The following is a 15,763-nucleotide window of genomic DNA, read 5'->3' on the forward strand; positions in this document are numbered from 1 at the left end:
GTTGGGTAGGAAATTAGGCATGAGCAACAAGGGGTGGTGTAGCTGAAAAGGATGCCATCCCAGACATAGCCAGGAGAGCTCACAGATATGCTACAAAAATAACCACAGAGAGTTTTCCAGTTTCTGCATATGCTCCCTCTGCACACAGTGGATACAAACTAACCGCAGGGACTTCTCCAGCTCTGGCGCAGGTGCCCTTGCTGTTCAGCTGTTTCCTCAAGTAACCTTAGGGAGCTAGGAGCCCATTAAGGGTTCATAAATATTCTACATACATGTACATCTGATTATAACAGACTGACCTATGGGAAAACATATAGGAGCCTGTTATTATATAACTTGCAGTTGTCAATCAGCCTTGAGCATATGCCCATTTGCATCCCCTTTCTTGATTGGTGGTGGGTACAAGCCATATTTTGCACAGGGCACAACCATAGGGAGAAGACAAGATGTATAAGAAGGAGGAAGCCAAGAGGGATTATTACCATGGTGCCTTTGGGGTTAACCTTTTCCTATGTCTTGGGAATGTCTGTTTAATAAAAGATTTGTTTGCTTGGGCTGTAACTGAGCTATAACTTGTCTGTTGTTTTAAACTGTTTAGTTTGCTGTTCCAAACTTTTGATGTGTTGAGACAAGAACTGAGAGAGAAATAAACCAACCTGACATCCTTTTTTAGATACTCTGAACTTTGGTGATGAAGCATAACTGCTGTGATATTATCAGAAGTTTCAACTGTAAAATATTTTTAAGTTTTTGAAAAAAATAAGAATTTTCAAGAACAAGATTTCATTTCCCTTCACAGTTAAATATGAATCAGAAAGTGTGTGTTTGGGAAAGATTCATAAGAAAAACAATTACCCCAAGGACTGAGAACAGAGGAAGGGTGTTCAGACTAGAAAAGGAAGTGACTAAAAGAGATAGTTTCATAGGGCACTTGTGCTGAATGAACTTAGCACCCTGCAACCTCCTCTTGATCCACGTCATTGAACACTGTCAGCTCCTTTTCTAAGAGAAGTCATTTGGATTCACTACAGACTGAAATAGCATGGATTGAGGATCTGATGCCTTTAGAAGAGAAAAACATAGACAATCTATGACCCCAACAGGTATAATTTCTAGAGTGGCCGATTTCAAGTGTGCGGTGGAAAAGCAGCAGAGAGAAGACTCTTTTTTTTTTTTTTTTGCACTTTTCAGATACTGTGTTTTTTTAAACTTTATATTTTGTATTGGAGTATAGCCACTTAACAATGCTGTGACAGTTTCAGGTGAACAGCAAAGGGACTCAATCATACACATACATGTATCCATTCTCCCCAAATTCCCCTCCCATCCAGGCTGCCATTAACATTGAGCAGAGTTCCCTATGCTTTACAGTAGGTTCTTGTTGGTTATCCATTTTAAATGTAGCTGTGTGGACATGTCCATCCCAAACCCTCTAACTCCCCCCATCCCCCACTCCTGGCAACTGTGTTTGTTCTCTTAAGTCTGTGAGTCAAAGAGAGGCTTTGTCTTGACAGTATCCCTACTGTTCTGCTTTGTGGCAGCCCCTTCTGGGTGGGGTCTATCAGCAGTGCCAGATGAACCCAGCACAGGCCCACCTTGTAATGGCATGTTTCCAGGAACCTGCACCGGCCAGTCATATCACTCACAATGGGAGGCTGCAGCTCAAGATAATACTGTTTGACCCCAAACGTCATATAGGTCATGCCTTGTCCTGCTTTGCTAAGGAAGTTAAAGGTTAAGCTGGTGAGCTTGACCCCTAACAAGCCTTTGGAATTTCCCCACATACAAACAAGACCAGGATTTTTTTTTTTTTTTTAATTGGGAACTAACTTGAGTTCACTTTAGAATCCCTTTTTTGGTGCACATGTCTGGCTGTTTAACAGCAGTTCCAGCTTTACGAGCGAGTTGAATTCTTCCCTCGGAAAAACTGCTAGTTGGTTCAACAGAAGTCTCGAGATACACGTGGGAGAGGAGAGTTCTTGCTGAGACTTACTCCAGGAGAAAAACCTCAAAGGGGCATCTTGAAAGCTGATTTCAGCATGGAGCTGCGAGGGCAAAGAAGCGCTCTGCACACAAACAAATACTGTCCCTTGACCAATCGTTGCAGAAGGATTCTTCTAGCAAATACTGCAGCCTCTGCGGTAAGAATCTGGCTCCTGAGGGGGCAGCTCCTTCTCCTGTTGCTGTGCTCTGGTCTGCAGAGACCCACGGTGAGTTATGGTGGAGGAGGTGATCTCTTTATGATCAGGGCTCTGTTGGAGCATCCTTCTGGTGATAATCTTTAAATGACCTTTAGTTTCTTGGGATAGGGGCTTCCTAGTGACTCAGACCATAAAGAATCTGCCTGCAATGCAGGAGACCCAGGTTCGATCCCTGGGTCGGGAAGATACCCTGGAGAAGGGAATGGCAACCCACTCCAGTATCTTGCTGGAGAATCCCATGGACAGAGGAGCCTGGTGGGCTACAGTCCGTAGGTTCACAAAGAGTTGGACATGTAAAGCAACTTAGCATACACACATGCAAGCTAGAGACATAGCATTACTTTTTGTTTTGGATTTTTTGGTGTTTTTTTTTTTTTTTTTTTTTTTGGCTGTGCCAGGTATCATGCAAGATCTTAGTTCCCTGACCAGGGTTTGAACCTGTGCAGTAGAAATGTGGCAGAGAAGGCAACGGCACCCCACTCCAGTACTCTTGCCTGGAAAATCCCATGGATGGAAGAGCCTGGTAGGCGGCAGTCCATGGGGTCGCTAAGAGTTCGGCACTACTGAGCAACTTCACTTTCGCTTTTCACTTTCACACATTGGAGAAGGAAATGGCAACCCACTCCAGTATTCTTGCCTGGAGAATCCCAGGAATGGGGAAGCCTAGTGGGCTGCCATCTATGGGGTCTCACAGAATCGGACTCGACTGAAGCGACTTAGCAGCAGCAGCAGCAGCAGTAGAAGTGTGGAGTCTTAAGCACTGAACCACCAGGGAAGTCTCAACATTAATTTTTACTCTCTATAAAATTTGCATAAAAGACTGCATCTGTAGGACAAATAATGCAAAATAAACCAAGTCTTTCTGGCTTTGGCTTCTCTGGTGGCACAGACAGTAAAGAATCCTGCCAGCAATGCCAGAGACCTGGGTTCAATCCCTAGGTTGGGAAGATCCCCTGGAGAAGGGAATGGTTACATACTTCAGTATTCTTGCCTGGAGAATTCCATGGACAGAGGAGCCTGGTGAGCTACAGTCCATGGGGTTGCAAAGCATCAGGCACAACTGAACGACTAATACTTTCGCTATCTGACACTAGCCATCTCATATAGATCAACTCAAAAGAAGCATTATAAAGTTCTGTATGACCTCATGTTAAGAGAAAACAGAATACCCATTTGATATCTAGTAATAGATTAAAGTTTTGGAGTGTATGAGGTTTGACAAAAGGTATTTTTCTTTTGTTTTTGGCTTAGATATATTCTGTAGAACTATTTGTAAACCTGCTGTGAAGAGCCATTGGTTAAAATCATTTAAGCAGTCTTAAATTTTTGTTCCAGCTTACACAAACTAGTTGACTTCTTGCCATAGATAACATAGCAAAAATACCCAATGGTATGTTTTTTAGTTGCAGCTGCTGCACTGTTGACATTCACTGGATGGAATTTTATCTCTTAATATGTTCCTTAATAAGTACTGTTTATTAAGAAAACATCATTGCTTTGCCAAGAAGGAAACATTTTGGAATTCAGATAACTGAAAAATATGGCTTTCAGTCATGGGCGGATGATACTTAATGAACTTGTCTTCAAATCTCTAACTTCTATTTATTTATTCATTTATTTTGAAGGTAAAAAAGTGTTAGTAGTCGCTCAGTCATGTCCGAGTCTCTGTGACCTCATGGACTATAGCCCACCAGGCTCCTTTGCCCATGAAATTTTCCAGGCAAGAATACTGAAGTGGGCTGCCATTTCCTTTTCCACAGGATCTTCCTGATCCAGGGATTGAACCTGGGTCTCCCAAATTGCAGGTAGACTCTTCACTATCTGAGCCACCAGGGAAGCCCAGGTATTTTGAAGTCACTAACTTTATTGTGGCAAACTTAATATACACTAGATATCAATAAGTAATATTCCTTTGGCTCCCTATGAGAGAATGCCTTTTTCCCCACTCCTGGTTTCTATTAACAGGAGGAGGGACTTTCCCAGGAATCTTACTGACCTCTGTCCAGCTCTTTCCTCACTCTGCTCCCCTGGAAGCAGGCAGATTTACCTGACTGGTAGTGTCAGGAAGAATAACTGGGTATACTGCATTTGACTCCACTCCTCTTCCTCCTGGGAGTTAGCCCCATGGCAAAAGGCATGAGTTATGTATTCCTCCATGACAAGAATCCCACCTGGACAGGCTGCAATCCAATACTGCCTGCAGCTAAGGGGGCAAGTCAACTCATTCTGGGGTTTACCCTTAACAAGCCCACCAGCCATCAGACCTAAAGATGGATGTTCCAACAGGTTCTCATTCAATAGCAAAAACTGTATGTTAGCCTTCATATTTCAAGTCCTGGGCAGAGGAGAGGTTTGTCATAGCCCCCGTAGAGAACTCAGCATCACTCATCACTGAAGTCATTTTTTGTCATTTTGGTTTGGTTTGGATTTTGTTTTGCCCTCAGTGAATGGCATGAGGGATCTTTGTTCCATGACCAGGGATCCAAACTGTGCTTCCTGCAGTGAAGATGCAGAGTGTTAACCATTGGACCACCAGGGAAGTCCCAAAGACTTCTAATATAGTCTTTAAGTGTTCTTTAAGTATAAAGAAATATTCCCTATAACATCAATGTGAGAATGTGAAGGGGTAGGAGAAGAAACAGAAAGTAAAGTATAATTAAACTTTAAGATTATTATTTTTTCTTCAAAATACTCACTGTACAAAAAGACTTTGCAGTGATACAGAAGAGTTACTTTCTCTGTGGGGGATGAGGATGTTGGTGTTTTCAGCAATATTTTTCAAACTAAATTCAGTATCTAACATAGGTCACAGACACAGGAAGGTCTGGAGCAGTGTAATGACTATGAGTGAAACTAATTTCAGCAGATACTGATCTTGAGGAGATGACTTGGTCTTAAAGAGTATAGCAAATAAAGCAAATCAGCTACCACACTGCAAAATTTAAACAAACAAACAGAAGCATCAATTAAATAGAGTCAGAAGACCAGAAGGGGGAGCTCTTACTCCCGGGATGTCTGTGTTTGTGGCTGTGGTGTATTTATGCGCTTAGTCGTCCTGTCCAATTCTTTGCAACCCTTTGGACTGTAGCCCACCAGGCACATCCGTCTATGGGATTTCCCAGGCAAAAGTAGGTTGCCATTTCCTTTTCCAGGGTATCTTCCCAGGGATCAAACCGGCATCTCCATTGTCTCCTGCATTGCAGATGGATTCTTTTGGGAAGCCCTGCTCCCGGGGTAGTAGAGCCCAACAGGAAGAAGAGAAGCACCTCTTCTTTCCTGGCAAAGTGAGTGTGAAAGTCATTCAGTCATGTCCGACTCTTTGCAACCCCACGGACTCTATAGTCATGGAGTTCTCCAGGCCAGGATACTGGAGTAGGTAGACTTTCCCTTCTTCAGGGGATCTTTCCAACCCAGGGATCCAACCCAGGTCTCCACATTGCAGGCGGATTCTTTACCAACTGAGCCACAAGGGAAGCCCAAGAATACTGGAGTGGGTACCCTATCCTTTCTCCAGGGGATCTTCCCAACCCAGGAATCGAACCAGGGCCTCCTGCATTGCAGGCAGATTCTTTAGCAACTGAGCATCAGGGAAGCCCCTTTCCTGGCAAGGACGGGCCAATGAAAAGCCATGAACTCTGTTTACTATATCCTCCCATCTTCCCTTTCTTCTCTAGGAAAGTGTTTACTCCCCTTGCCTTGTGAGGACCTGTACATGTTGCACCATGGTTACAAACCCTGAATTGCAGCTCTTTGCTGACCCTGAATAAACCTATCTTTGCTAGAGAAATACCTAGCGGTCTATTTATTTCAGGTCAACAACATTCGCCATCTGATTTGAAAAATTATAATCAAGATTCTTCTTTCCTTATTGTTGTTCAGTCACTCAATCTTGTCCAGTTTTAACTGTTGCTTCTTAACCTGCATACAGGTTTCTCAGGAGGCAGGTAAGGTAGTCTGGTATTCCCATCTCTTTAAGAATTTTCCAGTTTGTTGTGATCCACACAGTCAAAGGCTTTATCATAGTCAGTGAAGTAGATGTTTTTCTGGAATTCTCTTGCTTTTCTATGATCCAGCAGATGTTGGCAATTTGATCTCTGATTCCTCTGCCTTTGCCAAATTCAGTTTGTACATCTTGAAGTTCTTGGTTCATGTATTGTTGAAGCCTAGCCTGAAAGACTTTGAGAATTACCTTGCTAGCATGTGAAATTCTTTCCTTATAGATTGCAGTTAAAATCGACTTTGACTTGGCACCAAATTCCTTTGATGATCAGTACCGAGGCTGCAGCCAACAAGTCATGGAGATGCTGCTTCAAGGGGATTATTTCATGGAAGAACTAGAATCCAGTAAGCATTACCGCAAAGTCTGGCAGCAAACACACTTTAACTGGTTGAACCAAGAAAAACCTCTCCCCGGGAACGTGACTATCACACATGCTGTGGCTGTCTCGGTTTATTTATCGGACGACAGAGTTCACCTAGACTTCTCCAGAGCCATGGCCAGCGCTGCTGGGTCTCCGCAGCAGTATAAACATTCATTCCGCTTCAAATATCTGCACTACTTCCTGACCTCAGCAATCCAGCTGCTGAGGAAAGAGATTGTCTCAAGGAAAGACTCTCTGTGTTACGAGGTGCAGCATGAGTTGAAGGGCGTTTACTTGCAAGCCCCCGTGGGTGCCATCGTTCGCTTTGGCCAGTTCCTCTCCACCTCCCCAGCAACAGAACAGGCACAGAGGTTTGGGAACCAAACTCTATTTACCATGCTGACCTGCCTGGGGGCACCAGTACAAGACTTCTCTCTCAAGAAGGAGGTCTTGGTCCCTCCCTATGAGCTGTTTAAAGTGGTCAATGTGAGCTACCATCCAAGAGGAAATTGGTTGCAATTGCTGTCAAATGGGAACCAAAGCACGTACAACTGTCAGCTGCTAAAAGGTATTGTTATTGATCCAAATTCAATTCACTGTAACCAGGATCGGGATTTCCCTAGCGGCTCAGTTGGTAAGGAGACCACCTGCAATGCGGGAGACCCAGATTGGGAAGATCCCCTGGAGAGGGGCATGGCAACCCACTCCAGTATTCTTGCTAGGAAAATCCCCATGGATAGAGGAGCCTGGCAGGCTACAATCCATCGGGTTACAAAGAGTTGAACATGACTGAGCAATTAACCACATATATTACTAGGATCACAGGCCACTAATTTTTTTTAATCTTGTCAAAAAAGTAATTTTAAATTTGTTTCTTTTTTAAAAAAGTTTTATTGGAGTATAGTTGATTTATAATGTTTCAGGTGTACAGTAAAGTGAATCGGTTATACATACACATATATCTACTCTTTTTCAGATTCTTTTCCCATAAAGGTTATTACAGAGTACTAAGTAGAGTTCCCTGTGCTGAACAATAGGTCCTTATTAGTTACCATTTTATATATAGTAATGTGTATGTGGGGGCTTCCCTAGTAGCTCAGTTGGTAAAGAATCTGCCTGCAATATGAGAGACCTGGGTTTGATCCCTGGATTGGAAAGATCCCCTGGAGGAGGGCACGGCAACCCACTCCAGTATTCTTGCCTGGAGAATCCCTGTGGATGGAAGAGCCTGGCAGGCTACAGTCTGTAGGGTCGAAAAAAGTTGGACATGCCTGATTCGACTCACACACACACTGCATATAAGTCAACCCCAATCTTCCAATTTATCTCTTCCCCCATTTCCCCCCTGGTAACCATAAATTTGTTTTCTGCATCACTATTCTTTTATAAAATTTATTTTTCGAGTGGGCTTGTGGGGGAAAGGCCAAAAATATGTATATTGGCTTTTAGTAAGGATGAGATAAAAAGTCATTTCAAGCAGAAAAAGCATATACTGAATTTCAGAGATTTCAAACAATCTGGTATCTTCAGGTAAATTTCAAGATTTTGGACAACCAGAGTGTAAGCTGTAGGAAGAAGCCAGGAGTAGAAAGGGAGTAGGAAATGGATTTGGGCTGGAGAGATCTGACAGGGCCAGTTTGTAAAAACTCTTGTATTTCATGCCAAGGATTTTCAAACTTCATGCCATAAGCAGTGAGAAATCATTAGAGTCTGTAAGAAGTGGAGTATCAGTCAGATCAGTATTTTAGCAAGAGCCCTGATGCTGGGAAAGATTGAAGGCAGGAGGAGAAGAGGGAGACAGAGGATGAGATGGTTGGATGGCATCACCGAAGCAATGGAGATGAACTTGGGCAAACTCCAGGAGATGGGGAGGGACAGGGAGGCCTAGTGTGCTGCAGTTCATGGGATCTCAAGGAGTCAGACACAACTTGGCAACTAAATAACAGAACAACTGGTGATACCATGAACAATGAACTGAAGTAAGAGAAATTAGTTATCACAATATAAACATGTGTTAAGCTCTTTTATAGAAACACGTGACTGATTCCATTTTATCCTTATATGTTGCCAGCCACAGTTATTTGATGGAGCTAATGCAGTGAAAATTCTATAGCAAAGGCTGTGCCCTGTTTGATTCAGAAAGAGGAAGACCATCCTGATCCACGTGTGTGTTCGTTTACAAAGTCAACTGTAACTCAGCTACAGTATCTACCTTTGAAATATCCCCCACTCTTCCTCTACTCCATCATTATGGCTACTGTGAATAATTCAGCCCATCAGCATTTCTCAACATGTTAAGGCTGGAGCATTGCAACAGTCTTCAAACTGGCATCCCCGCCAAAGCCAAGATCCTGCTCACTCTGGCCTATTTGTAAACACAGACGAAGGGAGAGGTGTTCTACCAGGACTTTCATCCACACCCTTCTCTCCTTGCCAGCAGGGAAGATAGCAATAATGAATGGCATGTGTTTCTACTCCACAGACCCAAGAGATTAATGTTTATAGAGAAGAATGAAAAACTAGGGCAGAATGTGAATAAAATAGTGAGCTTTTGATAATACATAAGAATATCCATAGCCAGGTTCCAGGATTCTCCAGAATTGCATCTGCCTGGAATAATGTGGCTTCGTTCTCATCATTTGAGATAGGTAGCTTTGCTTACTGGGCTTCCCTGGTAGCTCCACTGGTAAAGAATCAGCCTGCAATGAAGGAGACCTGGGTTCGATCCCTGGGTTGGGGAGAACCCCTGGAGGAGGACATGGCAACTCACTCCAGTGTTCTTGCCAGGAGAATCCCATGGAGAGAGGAACCTGGTGGGCTGCAGTCCATGGGGTCATAAAGAGTCGAACATGACTGAGGAACTAGGGCAGTTTTGCTACTATTCACCTATCTCTATCAGTTATACATTTAAAAAAAAAATTCAAAAGACTCCAGAATATTTTCAGCTATTCACTGCAGTGTTTTTGATTTTGTTCTTGTTTCTTGAGGTTTTTATTCCTTAGTGGAAAAGCTCTTTCTGAAATCTTTCCTGTGCTGTGTGCTCAGCCACGCAGTCATGTCCGACTCTTTATGGTCCCATGAACTATAGCCCGCCAGGCTTCTCCATCCACGAAGTTCTTCAGGCAAGAATACTGGAGTGAGTTGCCTTTCCTTCTCCAGGGGACCTTCCCAACTTAGTGATCGAACCTGTGTCCCTTGTGTCTCCTGCATTGGCAGATGGCTTCTTTACCACTAGCACCACCTGGGAAGCCCAAAATTTCTTGTTGTTCTTTGTTCAGTCCCTAAGCAGTGTCCGACTCTTTCCAGCCCTAAGGACTGCAGCATGCTAGGCTTCCCTGTCCTACACTATCTCCAGGAGTTTGCTCAAACTCATATCCATTGAGCTGGTGATGTCATCCAACCATCTCATCCTCTGTCACCCACTTCTCCTCCTGCCTTATATCTTTCCCAGCATCAGAGTCTTTTCCAATGAGTTGGCCTTTTACATCAGGTGGATGTATTGGAACTTCAGTGAATATTCAGGGTTGATTTCCTTTAGGATTGACTGGTTTGATCTCTTTGCTGCCCAAGGGACTCTAAATGGTCTTCTCCAGCACCACAATATGAAAGCATCAATTCTTGGGTGTTCAGCCTAGCCACTCCCTTTTCCAAGGGATCTTCCCAACTCGGTGATCAAACTCAGATCTTCTGCATTGCAGACAGATTCTTTGCCATCTGAGCCACCAGGGGAATACTCAAGTTTCTGAAATCATTTCTATTAACTGATAAGCAACACTCTGCTTATCCCAACATCCTGGAGCAGTATTAGACTGATGCAAACATGAACAGTGGGAGGAGGGAGATGGCGTGTGTTTCTTATCTAGGAGTCCTTCACTGGGAAAAGGGAGGAAGGTCAGTGGACTCTCAAGCCCTGTTTTTCTAGATGGCTGGTGTTGTCCACATCACTACTGGCCAATCACCTGGGTAATCACTAACCTCAGCCTGGGGAATTCACAGTATCTAATTCCTCATGAAATGGGAATCCTTTCTATCCTTTCAATTTTTTCACCAGCAGAAGCCATAAACTAGTCTATATATTATTTGTATTTATTTATTCTTTTGGCTGTGCCCTGTGGCATGTGGGATCCTAGTTCTCCACCGAGGGATCAAACCCAGATCCCCTGCACTGGAAGCTCAGAGTCTTAACCACTGGACCACCAGGGAAGTCCCATTATTTTATATCCTAAAAAGTCCCATTTGAGCCGGTGAGTTACGTTTCTTTTCCAGTTCCCTCTTAATCTGCCAGATGCAATATGCAAAAAACAAGATGAAGGCTTTTAAAATGGGTCAGCCTGGGACACTGCGTTTCTCCCAATGACAAAGATTGGGAGATTAAAGAGCAGAGCTTCCTCAGTCCTTCAATGTATTTCAAAATTGCTTCCATTAACTTGTAACTGAAGTTCTTAGGTTCAAAGAGTTCCCAAGAATCTGTCACCTTCAGAGAGTCATGAGGTCAAACTGGTAGCATACTACACTGAAGGAAGTAAATTTGCAGAAGAAAAATTTTTAAAAGACGGTATAAATGAACAGCTTTTCCTTCTAATTCTTCTCCCACCCCTCACGTGACCTATACTTGTTACCATAGAAACAGATGTTTTCCTGCACATTGGAAGACTCAAAATACATTATGTTAGGTGTTTGTCCTTAAATGTTGCTTCTTTCAGCAAAATAATCGGTGCCAAAAATCTGTAGACACACAAATACATGCTCTGTTCTGTATTATTGGATTCACAAAGAAGTGTGGTTTATTTGTTAAAATCTTTCACATAATTAAAATTCTTAAGTATGCTTCTAGAAAAAATATAGTCAATTGTTTGCAGTCAGCGTGGGTTTACATGTTACTCTTGCCAGTTACTAGCAGTGAGAATACAGGCAAATGGCTTATTCTCTCTGTGCCTCATTTCCTTCATATGTAAGATGGGAATAATTAAAAAAAAAAAAAAACAACCTACCTTATAAGATTCTGGTGAAGAGAAAATGAATGAATGCATGCAAAAGCTCTTAGAACCATAAGTTACTCTTACCATTACCATGGCTTCCCTGCTAGCTCAGTTGGTAAAGAATTCGCCTGCAATGCAGGAGACCCCGGTTTGATTCCTGGGTTAGGAAGATCTCCTGGAGAGGGATAAGCTTCCCACTCCAGTATTCTTGGGCTTCCCTTGTGGCTCAGCAGGTAAAGAATCCGCTGCAATGTGGCAGACCTGAGTTTGATCCCTGGGTTGGGGAGATCCCCTGGAGAAGGAAAAGGCTACCCACTCCAGTATTCTGGCCTAGAGTCATACAACTAAGTGACTTTCATCTTTATTTTATTAACTTCAGTTCAGTTCAGTTCAGTCGCTCAGTCATGTCCGACTCTTTGTGGCCCCATGAATCGCAGCATGCCAGGCCTCCCTGTCCATCACCATCTCCCGGAGTTCACTCAGACTCACGTCCATCGAGTCCGTAATGCCATCCAGCCATCTCATCCTCTGTCGTCCCCTTCTCCTCCTGCCCCCAATCCCTCCCAGCATCAGAGTCTTTTCCAATGAGTCAACTCTTCACATGAGGTGGCCAAAGTACTAGAGCATCAGCTTTAGCATTATTCCTTCCAAAGAAATCCCAGGGTTGATCTCTTGCAGAATGGACTATGGAACAAGGTTCGTGACATTGTACAGGAGACAGGGATCAAGACCATCCCCATGGAAAAGAAATGCAAAAAAGCAGGATGGCTGTCTGGGGAGGCCTTACAAATATCTGTGAAAAGAAGAAAGGTGAAAAGCAAAGGAGAAAAGGAAAGATATAAACATCTGACTGCAGAGTTCCAAAGAATAGCAAGAAGAGTTAAGAAAGCCTTCTTCAGCGATCAATGCAAATAAATAGAGGAAAACAACAGAATGGGAAAGACTAGAGATCTCTTTAAGAAAATTAGAGATACCAAGGGAACATTTCATGCAAAGATGGGCTCTATAAAGGACAGAAATTGTATGGACCTAACAGAAGCAGAAGATATTAAGAAGAGGGGGCAAGAATACACGGAAGAACTGTACAAAAAAGATCTTCACAACCCAAATAATCATGATGATGTGAACACTCATCTAGAGCCAGACATCTTGGAATGTGAAGTCAAGTGGGCCTTAGAAAGCATCACTACGAACAAAGCTAGTGGAGGTGATGGAATTCCAGTTGAGCTGTTTCAAATCCTGAAAGATGATGCTGTGAAAGTGCTGCACTCAACATGCCAGCAAATTTGGAAAACTCGGCAGTGGCCACAGGACTGGAAAAGGTCAGTTTTCATTCCAATTCCAAAGAAAGGCAATGCAAAAGAATGCTCAAACTACCGCACAATTGCACTCATCTCACATGCTAGTAAAGTGACGCTCAAAATTCTCCAAGCCAGGCTTCAGCAATATGTGAACCGTGAACTCCCTGATGTTCAAGCTTGTTTTAGAAAAGGCAGAGGAACCAGAGATCAAATTGCCAACATCCGCTGGATCATGGAAAAAGCAAGAGAGTTCCAGAAAAACATCGATTTCTGCTTTATTGACTATGCCAAAGCCTTTATTAACTTACTGCTTCCTATTTTCTTTTACTCTGGGCTTCAATTATCCCACAGTAGTTTACCCAATTTGTGACATTGTGCTTTTCTTGAAGTACAGTGCCCATCTGAAATGAATGGATGGAGGAATAAGTAATGGAATGAATCTGGGAGATGGACCACAAAGCATGATGGGAAGAACAGATGATGGAGCCAGTGAGAGCTGGGCATTTGTTAATGGCTCTATGCCTGGGTGCTACGTCAGTCATGTCTGACTCTTTGCAACCCTATAGACTGCAGCCCACCAGGCTCCTCTGTCCTTGGAATTCTCCAGGCAAGAATACTGGAGAGAGTTGCCATGCCTTCCTCCAGGGGATCTTCCTGACCCGGGGATGTAAAAAACTCATTTTACAGATGAGAAAACTGAGTCCAAGTGAAAGTAACAAAAAATGATCAAAGTCAAGCATCTAAGGGTAAAGCTTCAATACCAAAGCTTTGTTGTTGTTTTTCAGTTGCCCAGTCATGTCTGACCCTTTGCAACCCCATGAACAGCAACATACCAGGCCTCCCTGTCCCTCACTATTTACCAGAGTTTGCCCAAGTTCATGTTCATTGCATTGATGATGCCATCTAGCCATCTCATCCTCTGATGCTTTCTTCTCCTTCTGCCCTTGATCTTTTCCAGCATCAGGGACTTTTCCAATGAGTCGTCAGTCATCTGCTCTCATCAGATGACCAAAATACTGGAGCTTCAGCTTTAGCATTAGTCCTTACAGTGAATATTCAGGGTTCATCTCCCTGAAGATTAACTGGTTTGATCTCCTTGCTCTCCAAGGGACTTTCAGGAGTCTTCTCCAGCACCACAGTTCGAAAGCATAAATTCCTTAGCATTCTGCCTTCTTTATGGTCCAGCTCTCACAACAGAACATGGCCACTGGGAAGATCATAGATAGCCTTGACTATACAGACCTTTGTCAGCAGAGTAATGTCTCTGCTTTTCAACACACTGTCTAGGTTTTTCGAGAAAGAATCATCTCCTGATTTCATGGCTGCAGTCACCATCTACAGTGATTTTGGAGCTCAAGAAGAAGAAATCTGTCACTACTTCCACTTTCTCCTCTTCTATTTGCCATATGTTAATGGGGCCAGATGCCATGATCTTAGTTTTTTTTAATATTTAGGCTTAAGCAGGCTCTTTCACTCTCCCCCTTCACCCTCATCAAGAGGCTCTTTGATTACCAAAGCTAATCACCCCCAAATCATGATCTTTCACTGTTATATTGTTTTCTTGTCAATCAATATTTTCTGACAGCTCTTCAGTAGAATCTTACTCCATGAAAAAATGAGAAAGGTGAGAAAGGGTGGGGTTAGAGGTCCCTGTGATCTCTAGTCTCAATGAAGAGAAAACAAAACAGAAAACACGTCAGAATCATTCTAATGACCTGCTAAAGTGATATTAATGGCTCCTAGTCCCTTTGAGAATTCAGATAGTCCAATTTTAACATAAACTTTGACAAAAGCTTAGAAATATGCTTGCATTCTTAATTTGTTTGTCTAAGAAAATCAGGGTTTTGAAATTTACTGTACATATATGTAGAATTCCAAATAGAAATCCCTAGAAACTCTAGGGATCTTATATGTTACATGAAAGTGGTGGGAAAATATTTCTCCATTATCTGGTCATCCTATCAAACAATATGGTCAAATACTGAGGCAATCACAGAGCTGAATGGCTTTCTATCTCAATGTCTTTACACTGCTGCTGCTGCTGCTAAGTCACTTCAGTCGTGTCCGACTCTGTGCGACCCCACAGACAGCAGTCCACCAGGCTCCGCCGTCCCTGGGATTCTCCAGGCAAGAACAGTGGAGTGGGTTGCCATTTCCTTCTCCAATGCATGAAAGTGAAAAGTGAAAGTGAAGTCACTCAGTCATGTCTGACCCTCAGTGACCCCATGGACTGCAGCCTACCAGGCTCCTCCATCCATGGGATTTTCCAGGCAAGAGTACTGGAGTGGGGTGCCATTGCCTTCTCCCTTTCTACACTAATAATCAGTAAAGACTGTTTGAACAGGAGATTTCATTCTTTCTTTAGAGTATATTTTAAAGGTTTCCATTCTCCATCTCATCCAATATTCTCATCCCATTGTATTCTTCCCAATTAGTATAATAAATATCGCTTTCATCAGCCACAGCTTACTGTCTGCTAACCTTTCCCATGAAGTGTGTGTCCATGTAGGCAGATACACACATACACACACACACACCCCCTTCAAGCAGGATTGTATGAATACTTTTTGCTCACCTTATAATCAAAAAAAAAAATGACTGGACATGCAATATATGTAGAGACCATACAGTGGTTAAAAATAGAGAGTTGAGAGTCTGCCTTGTGGTGCAAAGGATACCAGCTTGACCCCTGGTCCAGGAAGAGCCCACAGGCAGCCAAGCGACTAAGCCCGGGCACAACTACTGAAGCACCTGTGCTCTAGAGGCGGTGCTCCTCAAGAGAAGACACTGCCATGAGAAGTTTGCCACCACAATGAAGAATAGGCCCTGCTTGCTGCAATCAGAGAAAGCCTGCATGCAGCAACAAAGACCCAGCACAGCCATAACTACATAAATACAAGTTTTAAATATATATAGCTCAA

The 15,763-nt window shown here is 43.1% G+C and overlaps 1 protein-coding gene across 9 annotated transcripts in view; it reads left to right on the forward strand.

Annotated features, from left to right (window-relative positions):
* The first annotated feature begins 1,929 nt into the window (after positions 1–1,929).
* ART4 (ADP-ribosyltransferase 4 (inactive) (Dombrock blood group)) overlaps positions 1,930–15,763 on the forward strand; it is a 34,681-nt gene continuing 20,847 nt past the window's right edge. For 5 of the 9 annotated variants that reach the window (XR_009599994.1, XR_009599996.1, XR_009599993.1 and 2 more), the window contains exons 1-2: positions 1,930–2,210; positions 6,422–7,130. Coding sequence is in view for 5 of the 9 variants with exons in the window: in XM_012175310.5 (XP_012030700.3) it covers positions 2,040–2,210; positions 6,422–7,130 (880 nt within the window). In the remaining 4 variants the exon portion in view is untranslated. Of the gene's footprint in view, positions 2,211–6,421; positions 15,307–15,763 lie in introns of those variants that run through there. The other 4 variants (XM_042247496.2, XM_060413404.1, XM_012175311.5 and 1 more) reach the window with 4 other exon arrangements.

The sequence above is a fragment of the Ovis aries genome, chromosome 3, assembly GCF_016772045.2.
Source record: "Ovis aries strain OAR_USU_Benz2616 breed Rambouillet chromosome 3, ARS-UI_Ramb_v3.0, whole genome shotgun sequence".
NCBI lineage: Eukaryota > Metazoa > Chordata > Mammalia > Artiodactyla > Bovidae > Ovis > Ovis aries.